The sequence below is a fragment of the Melanerpes formicivorus genome, unplaced genomic scaffold (assembly GCF_026170545.1).
Source record: "Melanerpes formicivorus ecotype bairdi unplaced genomic scaffold, bMelFor1.0.p_v2 SCAF_21, whole genome shotgun sequence".
Classification (NCBI taxonomy): domain Eukaryota; kingdom Metazoa; phylum Chordata; class Aves; order Piciformes; family Picidae; genus Melanerpes; species Melanerpes formicivorus.
The window spans coordinates 14,081,133-14,105,518 of NW_027142373.1; the positions used below are offsets into that span (position 1 = coordinate 14,081,133).

At 63.1% G+C, this 24,386-nt stretch overlaps 1 protein-coding gene across 3 annotated transcripts; it reads right to left on the minus strand.

Annotated features, from left to right (window-relative positions):
* Window positions 1–980: 980 nt before the first annotated feature.
* ELAC2 (elaC ribonuclease Z 2) lies at window positions 981–24,386 on the minus strand. 3 transcript variants are annotated; one of them, XM_068151653.1, is made up of 24 exons: window positions 24,114–24,386; window positions 23,988–24,038; window positions 23,747–23,817; window positions 22,509–22,573; window positions 21,550–21,607; window positions 21,055–21,123; window positions 19,575–19,760; window positions 18,633–18,676; window positions 16,565–16,623; window positions 16,409–16,481; window positions 15,333–15,445; window positions 14,046–14,144; window positions 12,965–13,103; window positions 12,802–12,887; window positions 9,767–9,876; window positions 8,369–8,465; window positions 7,335–7,473; window positions 6,629–6,667; window positions 6,390–6,499; window positions 5,857–5,956; window positions 5,658–5,778; window positions 5,380–5,458; window positions 4,081–4,225; window positions 981–1,998 (listed from the first exon to the last, which is right to left on the minus strand). In XM_068151653.1, the coding sequence occupies exons 1-24, from the start codon at window positions 24,380–24,382 to the stop codon at window positions 1,753–1,755; spliced, it is 2,568 nt and encodes an 855-aa protein (XP_068007754.1). In that variant the 5' UTR covers window positions 24,383–24,386; the 3' UTR covers window positions 981–1,752. The 3 variants fall into 3 exon arrangements, with proteins under 3 accessions (XP_068007754.1, XP_068007755.1, XP_068007756.1); XM_068151654.1 differs by lacking the exon at window positions 19,575–19,760; XM_068151655.1 differs by lacking the exons at window positions 23,747–23,817; window positions 24,114–24,386 and having other exon boundaries at window positions 23,988–24,024.

The following is a 24,386-nucleotide window of genomic DNA, read 5'->3' on the forward strand; positions in this document are numbered from 1 at the left end:
CTGGGCTTTGAGCCCCGCAGCCCCGGCTGGATCCAGCTGTGCCCCCCCTGGATCCAGCTGTGCCCCCCGGCCCGCTCGGCTCCCAGCACAGCCCGGGGCCAGCCAGACCGCGCTGCTCCCGACCGCACCGTGCTTGCATCAACCACCCGCAGCTGCAGCTCCTGCCAGGGGCGCTCCAGCGCCTGTCCCTTCCCACAGCCTTGTGCGAGCTGCTCCTTGCTCCCTGAGCAGAAGTCTCTTTGACTTCCAGAGAAGCAGCCCAGGGACACCGAGCAGGGCAGGAGCTGCTTGTCTTGTCCCAGCAGCACCTGTGCCCTGCCCTGGGCACCCCACTTCCCACTGACCCCTGCACACTAGCCTAGCCTCTGAACCAGCTCCCACAGCCCAGCAGACCCTCTCTGCAGCACCCAGCTGGGTCAGTGCCCCGGGTTCTGCTGCAGACTGCAGCAGATGGGATTGACCAGAGACTCTGGGCTGCCCCTCGGTGTCTTCCTTTGCCATCACTCCTCACTGAAGCCTGTGTTTAAGATGTGCTGCTGGCAGTTGCTGAGTGGCTCCTGGGGGCTCAGAGCCTTTGAGTCACTTCTGAAAATGACCTCCTGGGTTGGAACCCTGCCAAGCTCTCCTGAACACACGTGCTTAAAGCAGTGGTAGGGGAAGAGCAAAGCTGCCCCCCAGGAAGCCTCCAAAACACTCCCCTTAACCCCAGACCCTCCCCCTCAGCTTTCCCAGCTCCTGCACCCACAACTGGAATCTGCTCCAGGGACCTCTCTGGTGCCTGTGCTGGAGCCACTCAAAAGCCACCTCCAGTTGTTACCAGCTTGAAGGGAGAGGTGAAGCTCCTCCTGGGAGGGGGACTGGGGCAAGATGTGGTTTTGCTGGCAGGACACACAGCCAGAAGGGGCAGGAGGCTGCAGCACCAGGCTGAGATCTTGCTCTGTATTACACCAAGGCTGCACTACAGAAACAGGCACCCGAGGTCAGCCAGGTGAGAGGTTTATTCAGACCCTGACCAAAGGGTCTGGAGAACCCTCTGGATCTCCAGAGGGAGCAGCAGAGTAAAATGGGAACACAGCAGCACTCGCCCCCCTAACATGACCTCAAGCTCAACCAAGTCCCCTTTTATTGTGGCAGTTCCTGGGCCCTGGGTTCTGCTACCTGGTTCTGCTGCCCACCCCCCGAGGCCTGCTCGCTCTGCTGGGGCTGCTTCTGGCCCCACGGGGGCTCCCCAGGCCTGACCTCCCGCAGGGGGCGCTGCTGCTGCCGCCTCCGGACAGCCTGCAGGATAAAACCACATGGGGCCGCTGAGAGCCAGGGCCAGGACCTGCTCTGCTCCTGCTCTGCGGCTTCAGCCCACGGAGCTCCAGAGCCGACCAAACAAGGCCAGGGGCTGAGGTGCCGAGGCCGCTCCGGCGGCAGTGCCCCGAGGGAGCAGGACCCCCAGCGGCAGGGCTCCCCCGTGGCAGGGCTACCCGGCAGCAAGCCCCCCGGTGGCAGGACCCCCGGCGGCAGGGCTCCCCCGTGGCAGGGCTACCCGGCAGCAAGCCCCCCGGTGGCAGGACCCCCGGCGGCAGGGCTCCCCCGTGGCAGGGCTACCCGGCAGCAAGCCCCCCGGTGGCAGGACCCCCGGCGGCAGGGCTCCCCCGTGGCAGGGCTACCCGGCAGCAAGCCCCCCGGTGGCAGGGCTCCCCGGCAGCAGGACTCCACCGTCGGCAGGACCCCCGTCGGCAGGGCCCCCCGGCGGCAGGAGCCTCAGTTGAGCGTTTTCAGCTTCTTGGGGGACAGAGGCTGCTGCTGCGGGGGCTGCCTGCGCTTGTGCGCGGCGGGCTGGGGCTGGGGCTCGCCACCAGCCAGGCGCTGCAGCAGCACGGCCGTCTCCCGCAGCAGGCGCAGCTCTCGCTTCTCCTTCCGCTCCTCCATCTCCACGATGTCCTCTGCGAACAAGGCCTTCAGGGCGGGGATCAGCTTCGGGACGCTGCTCAGCTCCCCCAGCCGCACCTGCAAGGCACCAGCCTCAGACCTGCCCCCGCTGGCCTCCCCCTGCCCCGGGCCTGCTCACAGCGCCAGCCAGGCCTTGCTCTCGGCACACAGCTCCCACAGCCCCAGCACCACCAAGTGTCTGGGCTGGAGGAGGCCTTCCAGGCCATCCAGTCCAAGCCTTAACCCAACCCTGCCAGGGCACCACCAAACCCTGGCCCTCAGCACCACAGCTCCAGGGCTTTGAAACCCCTCCAGGGCTGGGGACTGCAGCACTGCCCTGGGCAGCCTGGGCCAGGCCTGCACAACCCTTTGGGGAAGGAATTGTTCCTCACATCCAACCTGAACCTCCCCTGGGGCAACTTGAGGCAATTTCCTCTTGTCCTGTCTCTTGTTTCTTGGCAGAAGAGCCCAGCCCCCACCTGGCCCCAGCCTCCCCTCAGGGAGCTGCAGAGAGCAATGAGGTCTCCCTCAGCCTCCAGGCTCAACACCCCCAGCTCCCTCAGCTGCTGCTCCCCAGCCCTGCTCTCCAGACCCTTCCCCAGCTTTGTTGCCCTTCTCTGGCCCTGCTCCAGCCCTTCTTGGAGCGAGAGGCCAAAAACTGAACTCAAGACTCAAGCTGTGGCCTCCCCAGTGCTCAGCCCAAGGGCACAATCCCTGTCCTGCTCCTGCTGCCCACAGCATTGCTGCTCCAGGCCAGCAGGATCCTGGTGGCCTTCTTCACTCCCTGGGCACTGCTGGCTCCTCTCCACCCAGCTGTTGACACTTTCTTCACAAGAAAGGCTGTGGACACAGTACAAGTCCTGACTGATCAATGAGTTACTCTGACTGCTGTGACCACACTCTGATGTGGGCTCCTGGATGTCTTCTGCAGGTGGCCACTGAAGCAGCACAGCAGAGAAGAGAGTGGCATGGTGGCACAATGAGGTTCTCAGCTGGGAGCAACATGCACAGCACAGAGGTGACAAGGCAAGCACTCAGTGTGCTGGGGTTCTCAATAGCTACCAGCAGGTGCCTCACTCTATGCCACTCTCTCTCATGCTGCTGATGTCCACCGCCAGCAGCAGAAGTGGCCCTTGTGGAGGACAATCCCAGGGCTTGGCACTGGGTCCATCCCTATTCAACACCTTTGTCACCGATCCGGACAAAGGTGAGAGTCCCTGGGACAGTGTCCCTGTGCCATCCAGCCAGACCTGGCCAGGCTGAGAGCTGGGCAGAGCAACCTCATGAAGCTCACCAAGGGCAAGGGTAGGGTCCTGCCCCTGGGGAGGAACAACCTCCTGCAGCAGGACAGCTGAGGGGGGAGCTGCTGGGAAGAGCTCTGTGGAGAAGGAGCTGGGAGTGCTGAGGGCAACAAGTTCCCCATGAGCCAGAAATATGCCCTGGTGGACATGAAAGCCAAAGGGGTCCTGGGGTGCACTAAGAGTGTGGCCAGCAGTGCAAGGGAGGTTCTCATCCCCCTTTACTCTGCCCTGGTGAGGCCACATCAGGAGTCCTGGGTCCAGTTCTGGGCTCCCCAGCTCAGGAAGGACAGGGACTTGGTGGAGAGGGTACAGCAAAAGGCTACAGAGGTGCTGAGGGGCATGGAGCAGCTCTGTGATGGGCAAAGGCTGAGAGCCCTGGGACTGTTTAGCCTGGAGAAGTGCAGCCTGGGGGGGATCTGATCAGTGCTGATCAATACTTCAAGGGTGGGTGTCAGCAGGATGGGAGCAGGCTTGGTTCAGTGGTGCCCAGGGACAGGGCAAGGGGCACAAACTGGGACACCTGAAGTTCAGCTGAGCATGGGGAGGGACTTCTTTGATTGAAGGCTGCTGGAGCCCTGGGGCAGCTGCCCAGAGGGGTGGTGGAGTCTCCTCTCTGGAGACATTCAAGCCCCCCTGGATGTGCTCCTGGGTGCCCTGTACTGGGTGCCCCTGCTCTGGCATGGGGCTGGCCTGGATGATCTCCACAGGTCCCTTCCAGCCCCTGCCATGCTGTGATCCTGTGACACTGCTCCTCAGAAGCAGATGGTCCATCAGGACAAGTGGAGCCCTGCAGCCCTGAGCAGCCATGCCCCAGGGAGCCCAAGGCTGAGCCCAGGCTGGCTGGGAGCCCCCAGCTTACCCTCATGTGGTCGAAGGCGATGCCGACCTTGTCGCTGAAGTCCTCGCTGAAGAGTGGGATCTTGGCATACCTCTGGCTGAAGTGGTTGAGCATAATGAACTCTGCATTCATCTTCAGCCCAGTCTGGATGGCCTGAGAGGTGGTGCTGTAACAGCAACCACAGGCTGGTCACACACAGGCTGAGCCAGGCCTGCACGCCAGCCCAGACGCCGGGCAGCACTCAGCCAGCACCAGCTGGCCCTGCTCAGGGCTCCTCCCCCAGCAGCCTGCACTGCTGGCAAGGCCCTGACCCCCAGACCCCTCCAAGCACAGGAGAGCAGCTGTCATCAGCTGCAGCTCTGCACCTGAGAGCTCCACAGACTGGGCCAGGGCTGAGCCAAACACTGGGCCTAGCCCTCCTGCACTGCACCTCGTGGGCAGCTCAGAGAAGCTGCTCACAGGGCTCCCTGCTTCTGCTGGGGCTCAGCTCAGGGTCACCGGAGGCAGAGCTCAGGATCCCTGGGCTGCAGAGCTCAGTTTGAATTGTGGGTAGCTGTGGGGACAGAGTCATCACTCTCCCAGCTCCTGGGCATAGTCCTAGAGTGCCATGAAGCAGAAGGTTCCCCCACTTCTCTTTGGGGAGGACTGCATCTAGCTCTGGGCTCCCCAGTTCAGGAGGGACAGGGATCTGCTGGACAGGCCCATGGAGGGCTGCAAGGATGCTGAAGGGCCTGGAGCACTACCTGGGGAGGAGAGGCTGAGAGCCCTGGGGCTGTTTTGTCTGGAGAGGAGAAGGCTGAGAGGGATCTGATCAATGTCTATCAATAACTGAGGGCTGGGGATCAGGAAGGAAGGGACAGGGACAGCCTCTGCTCACTGTGCCCTGGGATAGCACAAGGGGCAATAGATATAAACTGCAGCACAGGAGGTTCCACCTCAGCATGAGGAGGAACTTCTGCACTGTGAGGCTCCCAGAGCCCTGGAGCAGGCTGCCCAGAGAGGTTGTGGAGTCTCCTTCTCTGGAGCCTTCCCAGCCCTGTCTGGATGTGTTCTGTGTGACCTGTGCTGGGTTCTATGCTCCTGCTCTGGCAGGGAGCTTGGACTGGAAGATCTCCAGAGGTCCCTTCCAGCCCCTAGCAGCCTCTGATCCTATGCTGGCCAGAGCACTGAGGGTTACTGCTCCATTTTTAGTGCTGAGGAGTTCTACAAGCACCAAAACCACCTACAGGACTTGGGTGCCCACCAGCTGCAAGGCCAGGAGCCAGCTGAGCAGCCTTGCCTTGCCTTGCCAGCAGGGCCAGGCAGCAGGGCACAGCCCACCTGTGTGTCTTCTCTATGGCCTCCTTTTCCATGCCATCCTCCAGCGTCGCCTCGTGGATCAGCAGGGTGGCATCCTTCCCTGGGCACAGAAGCACAGAGGGCATCTCCAGGTGGGCACTGGCCAGGGCAGCTGCCCTCAGGAACTCTCATCCCCCCTGAGCCCCTCCTGGGCTTGCAGGCAGAGCACCCAGGGTTTGGAGGCGCCCACCTCAGACACTAACAGCTTGAGGCCTTCCCCCCAGAGGCTCTTTGGGCAGAGGAGGGTTTGTGTCACCTACCCATTTGCACCAGGGCCTTGCAGGGCATTGTGTCACCAGAGTAGACAACTTTCCAGCCAGATTTGTGGACCATGGAGCATGCAAAAGCATTTTTACAGTGCTGGACTTCACAAGTCTGAAACTGAGCAAGCACAGAGGTGTTAAGAGCTCAGGTGCCCTCTGCCCCCTCAGCCACTGAGCCTGCAGCCTGCCAGCTTACCTCAGCCAGGTCATAGCTCTCCAGCAGAGAGCTGACAAGCCACTTGGCTTTGGGTTTGATGTTCTCACAGCCCTTCACCAGAGACTGGGAAGCAATCATCCTGTGAGGAGGGGAGAAGAGAGAAGTAAGGGCAGGTACAAAGTAAAGCCTGAGGTGATCTTACAGCAGCCCACTGCTCCTCCTGCTCAGTCCAGCACCTTACAGACAAGGCTTTCTGTGCACCATCTGCTTCTCCCCCTGCTTTCTAACTGCACACTAACTCATCCACCCTCCTCTTCCCCACTGTCACATGCTCCTTCCCTCACCCAACTTCTCTTTCCCAAGGAAAGGGAAAGGCTGAACCTAAGCCTCTACTAAGTAGCACAAGTGAGTAACAAAGCCTCTCCCCTTAACAACCTGCACAGCCTAACTCTACAGCCAGGGGAAGGAGGCAAAAGTCCCCTCCAGCAAAGGGCTGTGGGGAATGGATGCCAGCAGTTTGCCTTCAGTAAGGACCCAGCAAGGAAGGACCTCTCTCCACACACAACACTCACTTGATGTCTCCAAGAATCTCTTCACAGTGGTTGTGGTACTCCTGCAGCCAAGGCATGATCTGCTCAGGGGCCACCAGAAACAGGGGGCTGAAGGCCTGCCCCAGGGCTGCCTGCAACAGCAGTGAAGGGGAAGCTCAGCAGGAGGTGTGCACCAAAGCACAAACACCTGGAGGAAGGCTGGGGGCAGCTCCCCTCCCTCCAGGGCAAGCCCAGAGCAGGGCTACAGCTGCACTACTTACAAAGGCTCTCCGCCGCTCCAGCAGGATGTTCAACAGCCCCTGCAGAGAGAAGCCAGGAGGCAGCAAGCTGCAGTCAGACCCTCTGAGCTCTGGGCTCTGCAAGCTGCAGCCAGACCCCTCTGGGCTCTGCAAGCTGCAGCCAGACCCCTCTGGGCTCTGCAAGCTGCCCCTTGGGGAAACCCTGGCAGAAACCCTTAGCTGCTGCACTGCCAGCAGCCACAGCCTGCTGAGCTGCCCCAGCACCGCCACTGCTTCTGGCCAGCAGCACACAGCCACCCAGCCCCTCCCAGGCCTGCTGTGTCTGCTCCCAGACAGAAAGGGCAGAGCACAAAGTCTGCTCAACAGCTCAGGCCAAGTGCAGCCTGCAGACAGGAGCTGGCAGAGCAGCAAAGAGCCTGCCCCAAGCCAGGGCAGAGCACCTGGAACCTCTGTGATCAGCTGGACTCAAGGACCTCAAGAGGTCTTTCCCAGCCAGAACAATTCTTTGGCTCTGTGATTCCATTGGAGGGAGCTGGGATGGGCACAGCTAAGAAACAGATGAAAAGGAGCCCAACAAGCCCCCAGGGGCCCCTGCCACAAACAGGGGGTGAGAGACACAGCTGGAAGTGTCTGGGGAGCAGGAAGGGGAAGTTCAAGGCCAGGAGCCGGGCAGGCAGCATCTGTCCCTGCAGCTGAGAGGCAGAGAGCAGCCCCTGCTGGCACCCACCGAGTGGTGATCTGTGTGCATGTGGGAGACGAAGACAGCCGCCAGGCGGCGCAGCACTGCGTCCACGCCCTGCCCGTAGTGCCGGCACAGCTGCCCGAAGGTTCCCTCTCCGCAGTCCAGCAGCAGCGAGCGCCCAGGGCTGCCGAAGACAAGGCACAGAGACACTGCAGGACCTCTGACCGGGGCCCATCAGGCCTCTGGACTTGAATCACAACATCATTTGGGCTGGAGAAGAGCTCTGAGATCATCAATCCAATCACCCCCTGACTCTCCTGGCTGGGGCTAACCCAGGGCCCTCAGCACCACAGCTCTGAAACCCCTCCAGCCACTGCCCTGGGCAGCCTGGGCCAGCCTTTGAGAACCACTTTGGGAAGAAGTTTCCTCTCATGTCCAACCTAAACCTCCCCTGCAGCAGCTTGAGGCCATTTCCTCTCCCCCCATCTCTTGTTTACCTGGGAGCAGAGCCCAACCCCCCCCTGGCTCCAGCCTCCTCTCAGGGAGCTGCAGAGAGCAATGAGGTCTCCCTCAGCCTCCTCTGCTCCAGGCTCAGCACCCCCAGCTCCCTCAGCTGCTCCGCCCCAGCCCTGCTCTCCAGACCCTTCCCCAGCTCTGTTGCCCTTCTCTGGCCCTGCTCCAGCCCTCAATGTCCTTCTGGGAGTGAGAGGCCCAAACTGAACCCAGAGCTCAAGCTGTGGATTTCCCAGTGCCCAGCCCAGGGGCACCATCCCTGCCCTGCCCCTGCTGCCCACAGCATTGCTGCTCCAGGCCAGGCTGCTGCTGCCCTTCTTGCCCACCTGGGCACCCCCTGGCTCATTCTCAGCCTCTGTTGATCCACACCCCCAGGTCTTTCTCCAGCCACTCTGCCCCAGGCCTGCAGCATTCCTGGGGTAAGGCAGCAGCCTCTCAGTGCTCTGCAGCCCTCACTCTCCCAATGGTCTGTGGGCACAGCTCATTCTGCTGTGGTGCTGATGCTGAGCAGCCCCTGGGGGCAGTGGCAAGAGGAAGGGGCAGTGGGGTGTGGTGCCTGGGGGTACCTGGTGTTCACCAGCGTGGCACTGACGTTTCTGATCTTCATGGGAATCGCAGAGCCTGTTCCCAAGAAGACAATCTCAGGGTAGGAGTCCACAGCCCCTGCAGGAAGCAGACCACAAGGCTCTGTTACCCACACCCTGCCCACTCAGGCACTTGGCTCCACAGGCTCTGCACTTCTGCCTGCCTGCGGCTGCAAGGGTGATGGAAGGAGCAGCAGCAGAAAGCAGGTCACAGCTGCATGTCCAAAGGGTCAGGCAGGGCCTCTGCTCACTGCCCCCCACACAGCTGCCACCTCAGGAGGGACCTGGCTCCTGTCCTACAATGCCCTGACCCTTCCTGGAACCAGGAGTCAGGGTTGGTGCTGGGTGACAGCATGGAACCTCCTGCCAGCAGCACAGCTGGAATCCAGCAGGGCCACAGGGAGCTGGAGCTCCCCCAGACACCAGGATGCACTTGGTGGCTGCTGGGACAGCATTCAACAGCAGAGCTCTGCCTAGCTCAGAGACAGCCTCTGGGGCTTGGTCTCTAACAGCCTCCACCAGGCTCAGCTCCAATCCCAGCAGCTTTAGGAAACCTGACTCAAAGAATGGTTTAGACTGGAGGAGACCTTCAAGGCCACCCAGGCCCAGCATAAACCCAGCACTACCACATCCCCTGCTAAACCCTCAGCACCACATCTCCAGGGCTTTGAAACCTCCCCAGGGCTGGGAGAAGCCTCACTCCAGCCTGCAGCCCTGTTCCCCAGACCCTTCCCCAGCTCTGTTGCCCTTCTCTGGCCCTGCTCCAGCCCTCAATGTCCTTCTTGCAGTGAGAGGCCCAAAACTGAACCCAGGATTTGAGGTGAGGCCTCCCCAGTGCCCAGCCCAGGGGCACCATCCCTGCCCTGCTCCTGCTGCCCACAGCATTGCTGCTCCAGGCCAGGCTGCTGCTGCCCTTCTTGCCCACCTGGGCACTGCTGGCTCCTCTTCAGCTGCTGTCCCCCAGCACCCCCAGGGCCTTCTCTGCTGGGCACTTTCCAGCCCCCCTGCCCCAAGCCTGGAGCATCCATGGGGTTGCTGTGTCCCAAGGGCAGGACCCAGCTCTTGACCTTGTTGAGCCTCATCCCAATGGTCTCAGCTGGGCAGGCCCCAGTGCAGAGCCCCCTCCCCTCCAGCAAACCCCCTCCTGCCCAGCTTGCTCTCATCTGCAAATGTGCCAAGGGTGCCCTTGGTCCCCGAAGCACACAGCTGCCTAAGTCCAGCTGAAAGAAGCTAGCTCAGGCTGCACCAAGCCTGTCCCCTGCACAGCCCCAGGAGGCCTGCTGAGCAGCCAGGACACTGCACGCTGCCAGCTCTGCCCGGGCTCACAGCAAGGGGCACCAAGAGCGCCCCCCCGAGCCTGGAGCAGCGGCTGGTGCTTACCTGGCAGGGCAGGCAGGCTCTCCCTGCACTCCTTCAGACGGCTCTGGAAGTCAGGCAGCTCCAAGGCCTCGCTAACAAAGGCCTCCGGGTCACAGACAGTCACAGCATCTCTGCAAGACAGGCCTGGCTCAGGGCAGGGCAGCACCTGCCACAGCATGCTGCTGCAGCGCCGCCCTGCCCCGCAGCACTGCCCCGCCGCACCACACCACACAGCACTGCACCCTGCATCACCACGCCGCCCTGCCCCGCAGCACTACACCACACAGCACTGCGCCCCGCAGCACCGCTCCACCCCGCAGCACTACACCGCACAGCTCTGCGCCGCGCAGCACCGCGCCGCCCTGCCCCGCAGCACCACACAGCACTGCGCCCCGCAGCACCGCTCCACCCCGCAGCACCACACCACACAGCACTGCGCCCCGCAGCACCGCTCCACCCCGCAGCACCACACCACACAGCACTGCCCCCCGCAGCACCGCTCCACCCCGCAGCACCACACCACACAGCACTGCCCCCCGCAGCACCGCTCCGCCCCACCCCGCAGCACCGCGCCCCACAGCACCGCACCGCCCCACAGCACTGCACAGCACTGCGCCCCACAGCGCCACGCCATCTCACCCCGCAGCAGCGCGCCACCTTGCCTTGCAGCACTGCACCCCGCAGCACCGCCCCACCCTGTCCCACAGCACTGCCCTGCCCCACAGCACCACACAGCACTGCGCCCCTCAGTGCCACGCCACCTCACCCCACAGCACTGTGCCGCCCAGCACTGCAGCACTGCGCCACCGCAGCACCACGCCACCGCAGCACCACAACGCCCTGCCCCGCAGCACCGTGCCGCACAGCACCGTGCTGCCCTGCCCTGCAGCACCGCACCACGCCACGTGGCCTCGCAGCACCGTGGCACACAGCACCACGCCACACCGCCCCGCAGCACCACGCCACGCTGCCCCCGCCCTGCAGCACTGCGTTGCCCACCACACCGCAATGCAGCACCGCGCCGCCCCACCACGCAGCACCGCAACAACACAGCTCCGCACCCCGCAGTGCCACGCCCTGCCCACCTTGCCCCGCAGCACCGCGCTGGCATGCCCTGTAGCACCGTGCCACACAGTACCATGCCACACAGCACCGCGCCATGCTGCCACACAGCACCGCACCGCCCTGCCCCCCAGCACCGCCCTGCCCCACAGCACCGCCCCGCCCCGCAGCACCACGCCACCGCAGCACTGCACCACCCAGCACTGTGCCCCACAGCACGCCACGCCACCTCGCCCCGCAGCACCACGCCGCCCAGCACCGCAGCACCACGCCAGCACAGCACCACACCGCTCTGCCCTGCAGCGCCATGCCCAGCATCGTCACCCTGCCCCGCAGCGCCAGGCCACACAGCACTGCGCTGCATGGCCACACAGCACTGCGCTGCATGGCCACACAGCACTGCGGCACACAGCACCGTGCCACACTGCCCCGCAGCACTGGGCCATGCAGAACCACACCGCCCTGCCCCGCAGCACAGGGTCATGGAACCAGAGCATAGGGGGTTGGAGGGGACCTCTGGAGACTGAGTCCAAGCCTCCTACCAAAGCAGGATCAGCTCACAGGCAGGGCTCGAAGCCTCCAGAGGAGACTCCACAGCCTCTCTGGGCAGCCTGCCCCAGGGCTCCAGCCCCTCCCACCCAACAAGCTCCTCCTCAAGTCGGGGGGGAACCTCCTGGGTTCCAGTTGGTGTCCACTGTCTCTTGTCCCATCACAGGAGAGCGCTGCCAAGGGCCTGGCCCCTGCTGCTTGCCCCCCAGGCATCTGTGAACATTGCTCAGCTCCCCTCTGGGGCTGCTCTTCTCCAGCTCACCAGCCCCAGGCCTCTCAGCCTTCACTCCTCACACACATGTCCCAGGCCCTTCAGCCTCCTTGCAGCCTCCACTGGAGTCTCCCCAGCAGTTCCATGGTGAGGTGTGGGGCAAGATGCAGCCAGGCCTGTGGGGTGTGCCATGAAGGCCTGGCTGGGCTGAACCACACCACAGAAGTCATCCCACCCAAGTGGAGCAGCAGGAAGCTCCTGGCACTGTCCCCTCTCAGAGCTGCCTGCACTAGAGGGCACTGCAAAGGCACTGCCAGGCAGATCTGGCACTGTGGAAGAGCCACCCCGGGGGCTTGGGCAGCACTCCAAAGCACAAGGGACCTGTGTGCTGATCCTGCCACAGGCCTGCAGAGAAACTCCAGCTCCTCCTGGCCAGCAGAGACAGAAATGTGAGCCACAGCAGTGGCTCTCCCCAGGCACCACCTGCTCCCTGCCCTTAAGACCCTCACTGAGCAGCCTGTGGCACCCTGCCACAGTGCCAGCACCAGTGGAGAAGTCTGCAACTGTTTCTCCACTTGGGGCTTCCAGCTCTGACACCATCTGAGGCCACAGCCAAGGCTGGGTACACAGCAGATGAGGGCAAAGTGGAGGGCAGGGGAGCACAGGAGGCTGGAAGAGGGAGGGGACAGAAGCAGCACTTCAGAGCACTGCCCAGGGGCTGCTCTCAGCACACATCCCTGCAGGCACAGCTGGCAGCCACCAGCAAGAGACAGATCCAGAGTGGGTTGGGTTAGAAGGGACCTCAAAGCTCATCCAGCTCCAGCCCCCTGCCCTGGGCAGGGACACCTCCCACCAGCACAGGCTGCTCAAGGCCTCAGCCAGCCTGGCCTGGAACACCTCCAGGCAGGGCACAGCCACAGCCTCCCTGGGCAGCCTCTGCCAGGCTCTCCCCACCCTCACTGCCAACAGTTTCTTCTTCCTCTCCACTCTCAGCCTCTCCTCTCCCAGCTCAAAGCCATTATCCTTCATCACAGAATGATGAAGGTTGGGAACGACCTCAAAGCTCATCAGGCCCCCCCCACCCCCCCTGCCCCACAGAGCCACACAGCCTGGACAAGGCCTTTTAGCTCCTCACTGTGCAGAGGATCTCAGCACAGCCTCCTCCCTCCTCCCTCCCCACAGGCTCACACTGAAAGGCTGCCCAAGAGCTGTAAGGCAAAGCCTGCAGACCCACCTCTGCCACTCCTGCTGGGGCCTGAAGTGGTACTTCAGGAGGCACTCTGCTCGCACCAGGGGCACGCTGCACACTGCCTCCTCCTCCTGTGGGGACAAGGGACCTGAAGCACCTCCTGCTGCTCAGGGCCACCAGGGGGGCAGCCCAGCAGGGCCTGGCCTACCTGGCTCTTGTAGGTGTTGAGCAGAGGGAAGATCTCTGGGTGGATGAGGTTCAGCTGAGTCTGGATCTTGTAGCTGCGGGGGTTGTGCACCGCAGAGCAGCTCTCATTCAGCACCAGGTGCTGGGTTCCAGGCCCAAATCTGTCAGAGCAGAGACAAGAGAGCTGCACAAACACCTGAGAGCTGGGCAGCTGCACTCCCCCAGCACCCCACCTGAGCCCCCAGGGCCACGCTGCCAGGCACTGCTGCTGCAGGGAAAGCAGCTGCTGGCCACTGGCAGCCAAGGCAGCAGCAGGTCACAGCCCCCTGCAGCTCAGCAGCTCAGCCCCAGCCCCCCTGCAGCTCAGCTCACCCCCTGCCCCCTGCAGCCCCAGCAGCTCAGCCCCAGCCCCCCTGCAGCTCAGCTCACCCCTGCCCCCTGCAGCCCCAGCAGCCCACCCCCAGCCCCCCTGCAGCTCAGCTCACCCCTGCCCCCTGCAGCCCCAGCAGCCCACCCCCAGCCCCCCTGCAGCCCCAGCAGCTCAGCCCCTGCCCCCCTGCAGCCCCAGCAGCTCAGCCCCTGCCCCCCTGCAGCCCCAGCAGCTCAGCCCCTGCCCCCCTGCAGCCCCAGCAGCTCAGCCCCAGCCCCCCTGCAGCCCCTGCAGCTCAGCCCCTGCCCCCCCTGCAGCCCAGCCCCTGCCCCCCTGCAGCTCAGCCCCTGCCCCCCTGCAGCCCCAGCAGCTCACCCCCTGCCCCCCTGCAGCCCCAGCAGTTCAGCCCCTGCCCCCCTGCAGCTCACCCCCAGCCCCCCTGCAGCCCCTGCAGCTCAGCCCCTGCTCCCCTGCAGCCCCAGCAGCTCACCCCCTGCCCCCCTGCAGCCCCTGCAGCTCAGCCCCTGCCCCCCTGCAGCTCACCCCCTGCAGCCCCAGCAGCTCACCCCAGGCCCACTGAAGCCCAGCTCACCCCCAGCAGCTCACCCCCTGCCCCCCTGCAGCCCAGCCCAGTCCCCCCCTGCAGTCCCAGCAGCTCCCCCCCTGCCCCCCCGCAGTCCCAGCCCAGCTCCCCCCCTGCAGCCCAGCCCAGCCCAGCCCCCCGCAGCGGTACCGGTGCAGCCAGCGCTGGTAGCGGCTGTCTCGCAGCACGGGCTCTGGGGTCATGTGGATCACCAAGGCCACCTGGTGCTCAGGAAGCCCCTCCTGGTACCTGGGACACAAGAGAGCCCCTGGGCTTCAGGCACACAGTCCTGTGGGCTGGAAAAGCCCTTTGAGATCGAGTCCAACCATTCTCTACTGCTTGCAAGGCTGGGGCTGAGCCACATCCCCCAGCACCACAGGCACTCAGCCCTGCACCCCCCCGGGGCTGGGACTCCACCACCTCCCTGGGCAGCCTGGGCCAGGCTTGGAGAAGCCTTTCCTAGTGTCCAACACAAACCTTCTCTGGTGCAGCTGGAGGCCATTTCCCTTTGTCCTGTCCCTTGTTCCTGGGGAGCAGAGCCCAACCTCCCCTGGCTGCAGCCTCCTCTCAGGGAGCTGCAGAGAGCAATGAGGTCTCCCTCAGCCTCCTCTGCTCCAGGCTCAACACCCCCAGCTCCCTCAGCTGCTGCTCCCCAGCCCTGCTCTCCAGACCCTTCCCCAGCTCTGTTGCCCTTCTCTGGCCCTGCTGCAGCCCTCAGTACCCTCCTGGGAGTGAGACCTTTCCTCTTGTCCTGTCCCTTGTTGCTTGGAAGAGAGCAATCCCCCCCTGGCTCCAGCTGCTTTCAGGAGTGGCAGAGAGCAAGAAGGTCTCCCCTCAAGCCCTCCATCACCTTGGCATCTCCTGCCCTCTCCTCTCTTGGTCCTACCAGAGGTATCCCATCCCTCCCCTCCCACACAGGCAGAGCACAGATCTTCACTGCACAGCTCAGGAGCTCCAGGCTCCACTTCATGGCAGGCAGAAGGCTCCCTCTGCCCAGGGCAGCTCCTGTGCTCCAAGAGCAACATCTGCAGAGCCCTTCAGCAGCTCAGCATCCTGCTGGGCAGCCCTACAGAAAGGCTGCCCACAGCCCAGGCTCCCTCTGCACTGTGCTGTGCCCCAGCAGTGCAGTGCTCCTGCTCTGGAACCCCCACCAGAGCACAGCACCTGCACACCTTGGCCCTTCCCAACACCCCAGCAGCCCCTTGGTGCTCCTCTGGCTCCTCAACAGCGCCCAGCAGCTCAGCCATGGGCCACAGGAACCCACCTGGCACAGAACAACTTCCCTTTGGCAAGGCCCAGCACAGACATCTTCCCCCAGCCCAGGGTCACACACAGGTGGGGGTTGGAAGGGACCTCTGGAGATCCCCCTGCCCAACCCCCTGCCCAAGCAGGGCCACCCAGGGCAGGCTGCCCAGGCCCCCCCCAGGCCCCTGCTACCTCCTGAAGGTCTCATTTTCACAGATGGCATCCAGGAAGCCCTGGTGAGGACACTCCAGCACGATGAACACTGGGCCAGGGTCAGCAGGGGTGCACAGCTCCTCAGGAGAGAGCTGCAGGCAGACACAGAGGTCACCCCACAGCCTCTCTCACACCACTGCAGCCACCTCCTGTGGCAGCTGCTCTGCCAGCCCCACCCTCAGCAGTCCCAGCCCTGGGCCAGCTCTGCTCCCATTGCTCAGCTTTCCACTCCTCTACACCAGTGAACCCCAGCCCTGGCCTCAGAGCAAACCACAGCCTCATGGCAGGGAGCTTCAGCAGCCCCAGGTTCCCACAGCAAGTTCAGATGGCAGCAAAAGGTACTCCAGAAACAAGGAAGAAGAGGCTTTGGGACACTCCTGTGTCAGCAGGGGCTGGCAGCCCTGGCCCCCAGGTGAGGATCTCCAGCTGCTCCTCACCTGAACACAGCCAGAGCTGCCTGTGCCTCCCCCTGCCATGGACCCTGCACCCTGACCCACTGAGCTCCCTGGGGGCTAAGAGCTGCAGTCAGGAGGGAGCCAGCCAGGCACCCGCAGCCCAGCTTGCCATCAGGCAGGGCTGCACTCCCAGGCCTGCCTCCAGGAGGCGCTGCAGAGGCTCTGGCAAACAGCAGCCACAAATGAGCTGCTCTGGAGCTCCATCCCTGATCATCCCCCTGGAACCCTCCCAGGCCTGGACTCATGGAGTGCTTGGGGTTGGGAGGGACCTTGAAGATCATCTAAGCTCCAAGGCCCTGTCATGGGCAGGGACACCTCAAGGGGTGAGGCTCAGGGCCTCACTTCCAGGGCTGGAGCCACATTCAGCAACATCTTGGGGCTGGGAGAAGACCCAAAAGCAGCCCCCCAGAGCTCCAACCCAGTAAGCCCTGGGGCAGCCTCTGGGCAGGGCTGAGGAGGGACAGGCAGCAAAGCAGCAGCCAAGGCTGGGGTGCAGCCCCCAGCCAAGCACAGCCCAGCAGCTGCTGGGGGAAACACTCTGCAGGAAGGGACAGGGAGGGAGGGTGGCACAGGCACAGCAGGGAGCAGAGCCCCCCTCACCTCTCTGCCCTCAAAGGTGATGCTCTCCCCATTCTTGACAGCTGTGATGATGGGCAGGATGGCTGGGGTCCCCCTGCAAGGCACACAGAGGTGAGCTGCCCCAGCCAGCTGCCTGGCAGGCCCATGCCCATGCCCAGGCTGGCAGCTCACACTCACACTGGCAGGCCCAGCTCCTGAGCTTTAGCTGCCAGGAATTTTCCTTTCTTGGGGTGGATCTGAAAAGCCAAAAAGAAAACAAATCAGTGAGCAGCCCCAGAGGCAGAGGGGGGCCAGGAGAGGAGCTCTGCTCTGCCACCCCCCAGCCCTGCCCTCCCACAGCCACCCTCCCAGTGACCCCCAAGCCCTGAGTGGACTTGCTGGCTCCCCAGGGGATGGAATCACTGGGGCTGGAACAGACTCCAAAGATCATCCAGCCCTACCTTAACCCAACCCTGCCAGCTCCACCACCTGGCCCTCAGCACCACAGCTCCAGGGCTCTGAAACCCCCCCAGGGATGGGGACCCCACCACTGCCCTGGGCAGCCTGGGCCAGGCCTGCACAACCCTTCTGGGGAAGAAATTGTTCCTCATGGCCAACCTGAACCTCCCCTGGGGCAACTTGAGGCAGTTTCCTCTTCTCCAGTCACTTATTCCAACTGCTGGGAGCCCAACCCCCACCTGGCTGCAGCCTCCTCTCAGGGAGCTGCAGAGAGCAATGAGGTCTCCCTCAGCCTCCTCTGCTCCAGGCTCAGCACCCCCAGCTCCCTCAGCTGCTCCTCCCCAGCCCTCTTCTCCAGACTCTTCCCCAGCTCTGTTGCCCTTCTCTGGCCCTGCTCCAGCCCTCAATGTCCTTCTGGGAGTGAGAGGCCCAAACTGAACCCAGGGCTCAAGCTGTGACCTCCCCAGTGCCCAGCCCAGGGGCACCATCCCTGCCCTGCTCCTGCTGCCCACAGCATTGCTGCTCCAGGCCAGGCTGCTGCTGCCCTTCTTGCCCCAGGCCTGGACTCTTTATGGCATTGCTGTGCCCCAAGGGCAGGACCAGCTCTTGGCTTTGTTGAGCCTCATCCTACTGCCCAAAGCTGTGGCTGGGGAGGATGGAGCAAAACTAGAAGTGGGGAGATTGAGATTGGCTGTGAGGAAGAAGTTGTTCCCCATGAGGGTGGTGAGAGCCTGGCACAGGCTGCCCAAGGAGGTGGTGGAAGCCTCCTGCCTGGAGGTGTTTGCAGCCAGGTTGGAGGTGGCTGTGAGCAACCTGCTGTGGTGTGAGGTGTCCCTGCCCATGGCAGGGGGTTGGGGCTGGCTGAGCCTTGAGCTCCCTTCCAGCCCTGCCAGCTCTGTGAGTCTATAAACACCTCCACAGTCTCCATTTTGACTCACCCCCACCCATGCTGCAGTCACTCTGAGCCTGGAAGTGCAACATCACAGAACAGCTTCAATGCCCTGGTTGAAAATGCTGCCTCCAGCTACAGGCCAGTGAGGGGGCAGGCTGGAACCTGGGCCAGCTGAGCCTGCTCTAGCAGGGGCCTGGACTAGATGCTCCCCACAGGTCCCTTTCAGCCCCCATCCTGCTGGGATCCTGGGATTCCTGGAGAGGAGACCCAGGCCTGAAGCCTGTCAGTGCTTAAGAGGCCCCTGGAGCATGCCCTCAATGCCACACTGCACCTCTGGGCAGCCCTGAAGCACTCAGGCACTTGGCAGCACACTGCAGGCCCCCTTCCATCAGCTGCACCCTGGGACAGGACAAGGAGCAGCACAGGAGGTTCCACCTCACCATGAGGAGGAACTTCTGCACTGGGAGGGTCCCAGAGCCCTGGAGCAGGCTGCCCAGAGAGGTTGTGGAGTCTCCTTCCTTCTCTGGAGACCTCCAAGAGCCATCTGGATGTGTTCTGTGTGACCTGCACTAGGCTCTGTGCTGCTGCTCTGGCAGGGGGTTGGACTCAATGATTTCCTGAGGTCCCTTCCAACCCCTAACATCCTGGGATCTACAGCCAGTCCACAACCCTGCACACAGCAAGTTCCATCCAGACCTGAGGAGGAACTCCTTCAGGTGAAGGCTGCTGGAGCCCTGGAGCAGCTGCCCAGAGAGGCTGTGGAGTGGACTCCTGCCCTGGGGTCATTCCAAGCCCTCCTGGCTGTGTTCCTGTGTGCCCTGGCAGGCAGGTTGGACTGGCTGAGCTCCAGAGATCCTTTCCCCCCCTGCCCTCCTGGGGCTCTAGCCTGACTCTGAGGGCTGTGTCCCAGCTCACCTTACAAAGGAAGGCCATGACCAGCTCAGGGTGTTGGCTGTCACCTGCAGAAGGAAGCAGAACCACTCAGCCAGCACCAACATCCTGCTTAAAGCCAAAACCAGCTCAGAGCTGGCCAACATGTGACCAGGAACAACACCAGGCAGCCAGCCTGGAGCCCAGCAGCAGGCCCTGAGGAGCACCTAAGGCCACAGCCCACACTTTTAGCCACAAGACACCAAAATAAAGCCCAAGCCCCCCAAACCCAATCCCAGCACCCCCTCAAAATGAAACCAGAGGCTGGAGCCTCCACTCCAGCCCAGGGCAAACTACCACAAGGATTAATCACAGCCCAAGCAGGAATCACAGCATGGGCTGGGCTGGAAGGGGCCTCCACAGCTCCTCCAGCCCAACCCCTGCAGGCAGCAGGGACATCCTCCCCTGGAGCAGGTTGCCCAGGGCCCTGCCCAGCCTCACCTGGAATAGCTCCAGGGATGGAGCCTCAACCACCTCCCTGGGCAGCCTGCTGCAGTGCTCCAGCAGCCTCCTGGTGCTGAATTTGTTCCTCACATCCAATCTCAATCTGCTCGGCTCTGCTTTGAAGCCATTGCCCCTGGGCCTGTCCCTGCAGGCTTTTGGGAACAGTCCCTCTGCAGCTGCCTTCTAGCCCCCTTCAGGTCCTGGCAGGCTGCTCTAGGGTGTCCCTGAAGCCTTCTCCTCTCCAGGCTGAACAGCCCCAGCCCCCTCAGCCTGGCCTCACAGGACACTCCTACTTTCCAGGCTTAATACTTCCAGGTCAGTTTCCAAAGGAGCAGAGCTCCTTCTGCTCCACTGATCCTTCTTCTGCTCCACTGATCCTTCAGCTGAGCTCCTCTGCAGCCTCACTCCCAGAAGTGGCCAGGAGCCTGTCCTGACCCTGCTGTGGTGTCTGTGCAGTGCAAAGGCTCAGGCCATTTACCTCACCTGGTTTCTTTGGACTGCCTTTTTCCTTGCCCTCCTCCAAGCTTGGCTGTGCAGCTCCTGGGGATCCAGGTCCTGCTTGGGGGCTGCTGCCTCCCTGGGGGCTGCTGCCTCCTTGGGGGCTGCTGCCTCCCTGGGGGGCTGCTCCAGGGCTCTGAGGCAATGGATTTTCAGCAGCTAGAGGTTTTCCTGTCCCAAATCCAATCACAGCAGACAAAGATCACTCAGTCAAAAGGGGCAGGTAACAACAGCATGAGCAGCATCCCCTCCTCCACCACAGTCAGGATGAAACTGCACCAGAACAGAGAGCTCCTCCCAGGCTGACCTCTCCTTGCACTCCCCACTCGCTCCTTTCAGGAGGCATCTGCCACCCAAGCCACAGAATCACAGCACCCTCAGGCTTGGCAGAGGCATTAAGGTCAAACTGCAGCACTGCCAGGGCACCAGCCTGGCCCTCAGCACCACAGCTCCAGGGCTCTGAAAGCCCCCCAGGGCTGGGGACTCCACCACTGCCCTGGGTAGCCTGGGCCAGGCCTTGATGACCCTCTTGGGGAAGAAATTGTTCCTCATGGCCAACCTGAACCTCCCCTGGGGCAACTTGAGACAGTTTCCTCTTCTCCAATCACTTATTCCAACTGCTTAAGAGCCCAACCCCAGCCTGGCTGCAGCCTCCTCTCAGGGAGCTGCAGAGAGCAATGAGGTCTCCCTCAGCCTGCTCTGCTCCAGGCTCAACACCCCCAGCTCCCTCAGCTGCTCCTCCCCAGCCCTCTTCTCCAGACCCTTCCCCAGCTCTGTTGCCCTTCTCTGGCCCTGCTCCAGCTCCTCAATGTCCTTCTTGGAGTGAGAGGCCCAAAACTGAACCCAGGGCTCAAGCTGAGGCCTCCCCAGTGCCCAGCCCAGGGGCACCATCCCTGCCCTGCTCCTGCTGCCCACAGCATTGCTGCTCCAGGCCAGGCTGCTGCTGCCCTTCTTGGGCACTGCTGGCTCCTGTTCAGATGCTGCTGCCCAACACCCCCAGGTCCTGTTCTGCTGGGCACTTTCCAGCCCCCCTGCCCCAGGCCTGGAGCCTCCCTGGGGCTGGTGTGCCCCAAGTGTCTCTGCTCTCAGGATCTCTGTTTTGAGCAGTTAGCAAACTCAGCTGCCTGAGAATGGCTCAGTCCTGTGCCCTTCCACCTGGCACTCTATGCCCACACCTAAAGCAACTGCCAGGGCCCTGCCTCAGCAGGTCCTGCTCCTTTGCAAGGGATCCTGCTCCTGAGCCAAGCACACAGTGACTGAGCCTCTCCTCACTGAGGCGTGCAAGCAGAAGCACTCCTCCAGCCCCTCAAGCACAGCCACCCAACAAGTGCTTCTCCTGCCTGACTCCAGCCTCACCCAGGAGAGGCTGGCTTGGCAGGGACCTTCAAGGTGATCCAGTTGCAAGCCCCCTGCCATGGGCAGGGACACCTCCCCCCAGCCCAGCTGCCCCAGGCCCCAGGCTCACCTGTCAGAGGTATCTGCTGCACTGTCATGGTCTCATCCTTGTACTCAGGCTCTGTGTGCAACTGCACAGCTGGGGAGGGAGCAGAAACCAGCATCAGCAGCTGCAGCACAAAGGATTCCTCCTCCACAAGAACCCAAGCCAGGCAAAGAGCTTTTGTGGCTCTCTTGAACAAACCCTGCTCAATGTCCTCCCCCCAGCTGCAGAGATCAGGGAGTGATCCAAGCTCTGAGAAGCCCCCAAGAAACAGCCCAGGCAGCAGGGTGAGAAGTTGACTGGCAGGCTCTGTCAGTGCCTTCAGAGAGCTTCACCAGCAAAGCTGTCAGGCAGGCTGGCAGAGCTGGCAGCAGCTCTGGGATGGTTTGAACAGGCAGCTGAAGCTTTCCTGGAGTGAGTCAAAGCCACAGGGACTTACCCTGCTGCTGTTACTGCTCAAGCTTGGCTGCAGCTGAAACAGAAAGAGGTCAGAAGCTGGTGTTCCCCTCATGACCTACATACCTAAATCCATCCTCTTCAGGGGGCCAGGGAAGAGCCTGATGGCTTTCAAATAGTTTTGCTGGAAGAGAAACTCTGTGTCAGGAGGCCAGGCCCGGGAGCTGCAGTGCAGCAGCACCCCAGCAGTCACCCAGGGAAGTGCAAATCCCAGCACACACCCAGAGAGCCCTGGCCAGGTGTCCCATCCCACTCAGGGAGAGAGAGCAGAGCCAAGCAGCACTCTGCCCATCCTGGGCAGCAGATACTGCAAGCAAATAAAACCTCCATGGAAGGAGAAATAAACCTCAGTGCTGCTCAGCTCCTAAAGTGTGGGGGGCAGGAGGCTGGGGCCAGGCTCTGCTGAGTGCTGCCCAGGGCCAGCACAAGGGGCAGTGGGCACAGAGTGGCAGCCAGGAGGTTGGATCTGAGCAGGAGGAGAAAGTTGTTTGTTGTGAGGGTGCTGGAGGCCTGGAGCAGGCTGCCCAGAGAGGTTGTGGAGTCTCCTGGGGTGGAGAGCTTCCAACCCTCCCTGGGCATTGTGCTGCTGGGCAAGCTGCTGTGGGTGCCCTGCTGGGGCAGTGGGGTAGGACTGGGTGAGCTCCAGAGCTCCCTTCCAGCCCTCCCCATGCTGGGACTCTCTGAAAACCATGCTGAGGGTTGGAAAGGTTCATCTCAGACACAGCTTTAGGCTGGTGAGGATCACACAAGGCAGGAGAGCAGAGAGCAGGCTTCTACCAAAAGCAGTCAGGGAGGCAGCAGAGAGGAGGACAAAGGACATCCCTCCTCCACAAGGTGATTCACCAGCACAAGAGCTGACAGGACACAGGAGCAGCAGCCTGGTGCTGTCCTGGAACTGAAGGGATCTGCTTTGTCAAGGGCTGGCACCAACTCACACCAGCATCCCAGAGCTGGACAATGATTCACTGCTCTGACTCCAGCTCTCCTGCTTCCAGGGACAGCTCTGGAGGGTTCCCACTGCTTACCAGCTTTGGTGGCCCCAGGAAAACACACCTCTGAAGCCCCACGGCCTTTAATGTGAGGATCATACCTACAAGAGAGGGGAGAAGCAGCTTAGTCCCAGCTCCACTGACCACTGGCAGCTCACCCAAGGCAGATCCTTCCCAGGCCCAGGAGTGCCAGGTCTCTCCACAAAGCCCACAGCTGAACTCAGACTCAGATTCTCTCTTGCCTCAGCTTTGGGGCAGGCTCACCAAGGCACTTCCCTCAGCAGGCAGATTTGGACAGTCACACCTTGGCTCAAGTCTCCTCAGCAGATTGCTAATCTCCTCCTTTCCAGGAGACCTCCTGAGTTTTGGCAGACAAGATCCCAAGTGACCTGTTCTGGTCTCTCCCTGCTTTGAGGGCTGGAACATCTGTCACAGGAGGGGAGGCTGAGGGAGCTGGGCCTGTAGAGTGTGGAGCAGGCTGAGGGGGAACTTAGCAATGCTTACAGGTATCTAAGGGCTGGGGGTCAGGAGGATGGGGGCAGAGTCTCTGGTGCCCAGTGACAGCACAAGAGGTACAGTTGGGCCTGAAAGAGCAAAGTCAGACCTGAGAGGTCAGTGCTGCCAGCACAGGGACTGGTGTCTCTTGCACTGCCCATGCCTGAGCCAAGCAGGCTCAGCTGCAGGACAAGAGGCACTGGGCATCAGCCTGACCAGAGGCAGCTCCACCTAAACAGGAGGAGAACTTCTTTGCTGTGGGGGTGGCAGAGCCCTGGAGCAGGCTGCCCAAGGAGGTGGTGCAGGTCTCATCTCTGGGGGCTCTCAAGGCCAGCCTGGCTGTGTTCCTGTGTGCCCTGCCCTGGGTGACCCTGCTCTGGCAGGGGGGTTGCACCAAGAATCACCACTCTGTGGTTCTGTGACAGCAGTGGGTCTGAAAGCTCTGCAAAGGCTTGGGTCTGAAATGAGCCTGACTCCAACAGCTGCCTGCTGGCACTGCAGCACTGCCACCGCCTTCCCTTCCCCGGGCCCGGGGAGGGCCTGGCCACGCTGCAGCACAGGCTGTGCCTCTTCCACCACGTGTTCTCCGGCGCTGTCCCTGGGGCTGAGCCCACACCGCAGAGCGCCACAGGAGCACCCCGGCACCGCCCCGGCACCGCCCCGGCAGCTCTGACACTGCTGCTTACCCTCCCCCCCCCCGGTAGCCCCGCCCCCACTCACCCGGCAGCCCCCTCCCCGCCCCCACTCACCCGGCAGCCCCCTCCCGCCCCCCCCCTCACCCGGCAGCCCTCCGACGTTGGCCCAGGCCACCCTGCTGAGGAAGATGCTGTCCAGGTGGGAGATCTTCAGCCTGAGGGGCGAGAGGGGGTGAGCCGGGCCCGCCGCCGCCCCGCGCCCGCCGCCGCCCCGCGCCCGCCGCCGCCCCGCGCCCGCCCCAGCCCCGCGCCCGCCCCAGCCCCGCGCCCGCCCCAGCCCCGCGCCCGCCCCAGCCCCGCGCCCCCCGCCCCGGTCCCCACTCACTTGTGCTCCTGCATGGCCCGCTGCGTGCCCTCGCCGCAGTTGAAGAGGTACCTGCGAGGAAGGCCGGTCAGGGCGGGCCCGGGAGGGGCGCGGCAGCGGGGGGTCCCTGCGGGCCGGCACACTCACCGGTTGAACTCGGAGAAGACGTACACCGAGGCTCCCGCGTCGCGGCTGCCGGCCGCCACCACCTGCACGTACACGGTGTTGGGGCTCGCCAGGCCCGTCCCCGCGCTCCGCCGCCGCTCGCGGGCCCACACGTGCCGCGGCACGTCCTTGGGCCGCCGCGCCGGCCGCGCCGCCGAGGAGGCCTCGGCCATGGCCCAGCCCGCTGCGGGCCCCCGCGGCTGCCGCGCCGCGCCGAGCCCCGGCGACAGCGCCCGCCTCAGGGCCCACATCCGC